Below are 6,000 nucleotides of genomic sequence, written 5' to 3' on the forward strand. Positions count from 1 at the left end.
TTTTCTATGCCGTTAATGAATTATTTCTACATACATTTTTTTTATCAAATCCAATATATTTTATATTTCATTTTTTAAATAGGATATAGGTATATTTCAGCTTATTTGTTTATACTGTAAACGAAACAATTTACGTTTGTATTTTACTAATATATTTTTTATCATCACTTATATATACTCATAACAAAAAGTATCGTATAATTTTGAAAGGAGGAAAAAGCTTGATGAATATAGACCACCATTATAAATTTTGGTATATAAAAAAATAATAAAAAACACAATACTGTGAAAAATTTTATTTTTTTTTTAAATTCTTTGTGTACAGTACATTTAATTTATTTGCCAATTTAAGTATACAACGGCATTTTAAAGCAATTTAACACCTGAACAAGCAGCCCAAATCGGAGCACTAACTGAAGATGGCAGGTTTCAGTAATCATCATCCTGATTTTTCTCATTTTTGGTGATTTACTGTTATTTTTATTATTTCGCTAGTTTTTCATTAATTTTTGATTTTTATGCAACAAAAATTTAAAGTTTGCAGATGTAGAGATATAATAAAATTTATCAACATCAATCTGTATATATATTACGGGCTGTACGAGATCATGATAAAATATAAATTCAATACAGTTGAAATAACAATTAATATACAATCTTTGATTTTTTGTACTTTCAATTATTTCATTTTGTTTTAAAAAAGATACAATAGACATATGGTAACTAAAGTAAGAAATGAAAATGTTTGATTCAAATTTATCTAAGTATCGCGTAAAGGCGGCATCGATTGTCGTTTTATGTTTTGTAATACTGAGTTTTCGATTATTGGACATATTTAAATAAATTTTTCACTAAATTCATTCAATTTCACTTATAACATATACACAGCAATATACGTCAATTATATAGCTACAGATATACTGGTATAAGCATGTCGGTGACGCGAACGCACGAGATTTCACCCATCCAAAAAGTGTCTAAGGCGCACAGCACACTGCGCGTGCGTCAATCATGAACATGTCACTGACGCGAACGCATAATATTTCCCTACCAAAAAGTGCCCAACTCAGTTAAACTTCTAAAAATACATTAAATCTATTATTATTTGTGAGGAAAGGCTAATTTTCAGTTTACACACTTTCGTTGACGGTATAACAAACAAGTATGTTTTACTTTTGCTTAATAAATATCTCTCCTTCGATTGTAATTGGAACCAAAATATGTAAACGATTATTTGGGAAATTTACCTTCTAAACTTAAGAATTATGCGATTTTTGTGACTTTTTGTGACGAGTGTATTTTCTTAAAGTAAATCTGGTCATAATAGTATTATATAAAATAAATTACGTGTTTCAACATTGATTAAAAAAGCTTTGTTATTTAAATTAAATATGTTTATTGCATATATTTTTTTTAAATGTCTGTTCCCACTGACTTAATACTTTTACTATCCACAATAAACCTTTAAGCACGCATTTAATTTATGGCGAATTTTGTGAAAATTGTAAATGGTAAATTTAGCAGTTAATGAGAGCATGGCAGACGTTGCGTTATCCGCACAGCTGTAAAATACGCGGGTACCGTTCGAATTTGATGAAAGTGCCGGCATCTCCGTTCGGATCCCCGATTTCCATTTATTTTATCAACACTTTACTCTTCCTACTTTCGCGTGTTGCTATTTTTGATTAAACATTACGTATTATGTACTTACTTGGCATAGGCTTTTTCGAGCAGTCCCGGCCAAAAATGGTCGGAATGCTGCGTTTGGAGGAAGGCCAGTCGTCCGTGGACGGTCGGCAGTCGGTCGTCAACCAACACCTCGGTCCATTCGCCGCACCACCACAAACGGAAGCGGAACACCCCGCAGTATTGTTCGCCGCTGAACGACTGATCTGCGGGTACCACCCGGTAAAACAGGCCCTTGTTCAGGTACAGAACGCCCAGACATGACACCAGCCACTTGTCTCCTGAAAAATAAATTTAATAATGCTTATAATTAATCACTAAGTAAGAGTTAATAAGAGGATTGGCAAAGAATTTCACCAAGTGGGCAAAATTTACTTATGTTATTGGGAATTTTATGTTTAAAAATGAAAAAATCCACCATAATTTGAGTTCTTTCAGTTGAATAGTACTTGAAATCAAAAATAATTACGCTTAAGAACAAATAAAATAAATTAGTTCAAGATTAGACAAAAATATATTATTATACTTCAAAAGAAAAACAAAATAATTAAAAATTTAGGTTTGATGATTAGTTATTATCAATGTTATAAGAGTCGTATCACAAAACTGAGTGGGTTGGATTTATTTAATAAAACCCGGGTTTTCCACCCCCGGTTAATAGTTATCCATAAAATGGCGGATGCGCCCATTGCACAACCATTGAAACAAACAAGTAACACCTATAAAATTAACAATTTATAACTAAAAGCTTTATTCTTGGTTACTTTTATTAAATATAAACACAAAATGGACTTGAACGCTATTGGACGGCACAATATTAATTTGTTGGTCAAAATAACGGTACTATTAAATTACATTTGAAAAAAACGTAAAGTCGTGCACACAAACGAATAATTACAAGTAAATTCGGCATATTCGTGGGAACTGTATAAAAGTCTGCGAGCATATCATAATAACGGAAACAACAATTGTGTGCGTAGATTTGATTATAAATATTTTCTGTCCCAAATAGAAATAGTTTAAAATTTCTATTCATAATATATTCTTACTAATAAAAACAACAACAACAACAAATTTTGTTTCTGTTTAGCTATTTTACTGTACATACACCATCGCTCATATGTAGAGCAACTTTAGAAATTTTCATGTCTTGATAAAAGTGTACGTTTAAATATCCATATTATTGTCAATTATGCAGTATGTTTTATTAGTGGGTTTAGTTAGGTATTTATTAATATTTGAAAAATATTCAAGGGTCAAAAGTAGAGCAACTTTAAAATAAAACAACTTTACGTATATTTAGCATCCTTTTATTTAGTATCTAGTAATATTTCCATTATTTTTAATAACTTTCAAACACCTTTTCTTCATCGATTTTGGTAGCTTTTCAATATAATCGTTCGAAATTTCTTTCGGAACTTCTTCGTAGAGTTCTTTCATATTTGATAGTCTTTTTGCAGGGATTTTCCTAACAATTTCTTCTCAAAGGTTTTCCATTGGATTGAGGTCTGGGTTTTGTGCTGGCCAAGACATGACACGTACTCTTTGAGAAGTGAACCATTCTTTAACTAACATAGACGTATGCTTCGAATCGTTGTCGTGCTGGAAGGTTCACCTTAAACTGATGTTACCTTCGTCAAATGGAAGCATATGATTCTAGAGAATGTCACGATAAACAATACGATCCATTATCCCGTCTAACTTAACCAGTGGGCCCATGCCAAACCCAGAAAAACATACCAAACCTTAACGTGTCCTCCACCATACTTCACAGTGGATTTAGTGTACTTGGGATTATACTTTTCATTAATTGGCCCTCTCAACTATGAAATACCATCAAATCTGAATAATTGGAGCCAACTTTCATCGGAAAATACAGTTGTTTTCCATTGCCCATCTGTCCAGTTCACATGTTCTCTTGCAAATAGTAGTTTCTCCGCTCTATAGTTTGTAAAAATGAAGGGCTTCTTTGTCGTTTTTCTACCATAGAGACCAGCTCTTTTTAGTCTTCGTTTTATGGTACTCACCATGTACTGATAAAAGTGTCGCGAATAAAAAGCGTTTTTGTTTTTCTGTCCATAGCTCTGTTAGTCTTGCGTTTTCCACCATTTTTGGGAACTCCTTCCGGTGTATTCCTTCTGTTAAAATTGGAAATCGTCCTTTAAAAGATCGATTTGTTTAAATATAAATCTACTGCAATTTTACTCAGTTTTTCACCATTTCGTAACTGTTCTACAATTTGTTGTTTAATTTGTATCGTTAAATGGACACTTCTAGGCATTTTTAGCTTTAAGGAACGATGTCGAGTACAGAAATAAATTATAAAATCAATTGTATTGAATATAGGGTTTGGTTGCTTTACTTATGAACTCTGACCGAAATAAAATATTGGATAAAAACTACGTAAATAAAGATATCCGTATATAAATTGAGGTACGAAATGTCTGAACACTTATTAATGATAAAATTAATTTAAATTAAAAAGAATTGTTCTTTTGATAAAATGATTACGTTTTTTAATTTGTTGCTCTATATATGAGTGAAAACTTTTACCAAATTTAGATGAATTTTTCAAAATAATTTTGCTTTTTCTTCAAATAATTATAATTCTGTCAAAAATTGACCAAATAAATATACAAATTGTCAATTTTTAAATATTAATTACTATTTTTTAGTTAAAAATAATAAAATTAAGGCGTTAATTAATATTTCCATTTTAAATGAACTGATACTGTATACAATTTTTAGAACACCCACAAGCAGCAAGTTTCGCGGGCGCTTCCCAAAGGATTTCCGCGACCGCCCACCAGGACAGGTTTAATTGGTTGCACATTCGTTATGGCACAATTAAAATGGCATTTGTGCCCACGTTTTCATCTTATCTTAATGATGACTAACACTCTATGTATCTATTTATCTTTGAAAAAGCACTAGTTTAAAGACCTCCCGGTTCATCGATCTCGATTGACTGTATTTAAATGCGATACATTCAGACTGTTCTTGTTTCTTATGCATATCAATTTTATACCTGACTTAACAATTCCTCAGAACATTTACGTGTAAAATTATAGTTAATTAATCGACTATTAAACTTTTATTTATTATATTGTTTGGTTATAAAAATTTTTACATAACCAGAAGTATATACACAGGGTGTCCCAGAAGTATCAAAATAACATAAGCAATTAAAATATATTTTTTCTAAAAGTTCACTATAAGAGATGTGGGCACATTATGTTTCTGAACGTTTTTAAAATATTTATAAAAACTGATTTTTGGCAGATTCGAAAAAATATCTCAAAAAATCAACTTTTAGTATTCACTTATTTTTTTAGAAATGGTAAAATTATTTTGTATAGTTGAGTTTGATTAGAGTTTTTTAATATTGTCTAATAATTTATTTTACCTATATTTAAAATCCAAATTTTATACTCACACACATTCATACAAATATTGTGATATAATTACTAATTTCCAAATAAATGATTATTATTAAAAATGGGATAATCACCAGTGAAAAATATTATTTTCTAAATATTTCAAGGATGTCAAAATTAAACATGTTGAAATTTATCACTAATAGCAACAAAAAATATCATAAAAAATAGTTCTTTTAGTAACTTTAATATAGTTACCCATGAGTAAATATTTATTTCCATTATTACAAAAATTGTGATATAATTACTAATTTTCAAATAATTATTATTATTTTCAAGGACGACAATATTGATAATATCGAAATTTATCATAAATATCGTTGTATCTTATCTTAAAACAATTTAATAATATAAAACAAATTATATTTTACAAAAATTACTAATTTTCAATCATATTTTTAGTCTTAGTAATAAACTATGTTTATAAGTGAATGAATGAAATAAGTTTATTAAATATCATATTTGTTAGCTTTATCATAGTTTTCCATGAGTGAACATCTTTTTCCATATATACGTATTTCAAGGAATATAGATAATTTAGTAAATTTCAAATTAAATGTTCTCAATTAATGAAAAATACTATTTATCTATATTGTTGTTTATTAACTTAAGATAATTTAATATAACACAAATTATATATTAATTACTGAACAAGTGATTATTCGTAATAATAAGATATGTAACTTGTTAAATATTATAATATTTGACAATTTGAACGTAGTCTCCTATTAAAAATATTATTTTTATAATTTTTCAAGGACGATAATATAATACTTGTTTAATATTATATTTTGTAATTTTAACATAGTTACCTATAAACAATATTAAATCTCTTTAATATATCACAACTTATATTTTCTATTAATATTCAAAAAAA

At 28.7% G+C, this 6,000-nt stretch overlaps 1 protein-coding gene across 1 annotated transcript in view; it reads right to left on the bottom strand.

Moving 5' to 3' along the window:
- LOC109601661 (calpain-C-like) overlaps window positions 1-6,000 on the bottom strand; it is a 41,799-nt gene that overhangs the window by 10,034 nt on the left and 25,765 nt on the right. Inside the window, exon 4 of the mRNA XM_049963368.1 lies at window positions 1,712-1,967. Within this exon, the coding sequence (XP_049819325.1) occupies window positions 1,712-1,967 (256 nt within the window). The remainder of the gene's footprint in view (window positions 1-1,711; window positions 1,968-6,000) is intronic.

Source organism: Aethina tumida, chromosome 2, assembly GCF_024364675.1.
Source record: "Aethina tumida isolate Nest 87 chromosome 2, icAetTumi1.1, whole genome shotgun sequence".
NCBI classification, from domain to species: domain Eukaryota; kingdom Metazoa; phylum Arthropoda; class Insecta; order Coleoptera; family Nitidulidae; genus Aethina; species Aethina tumida.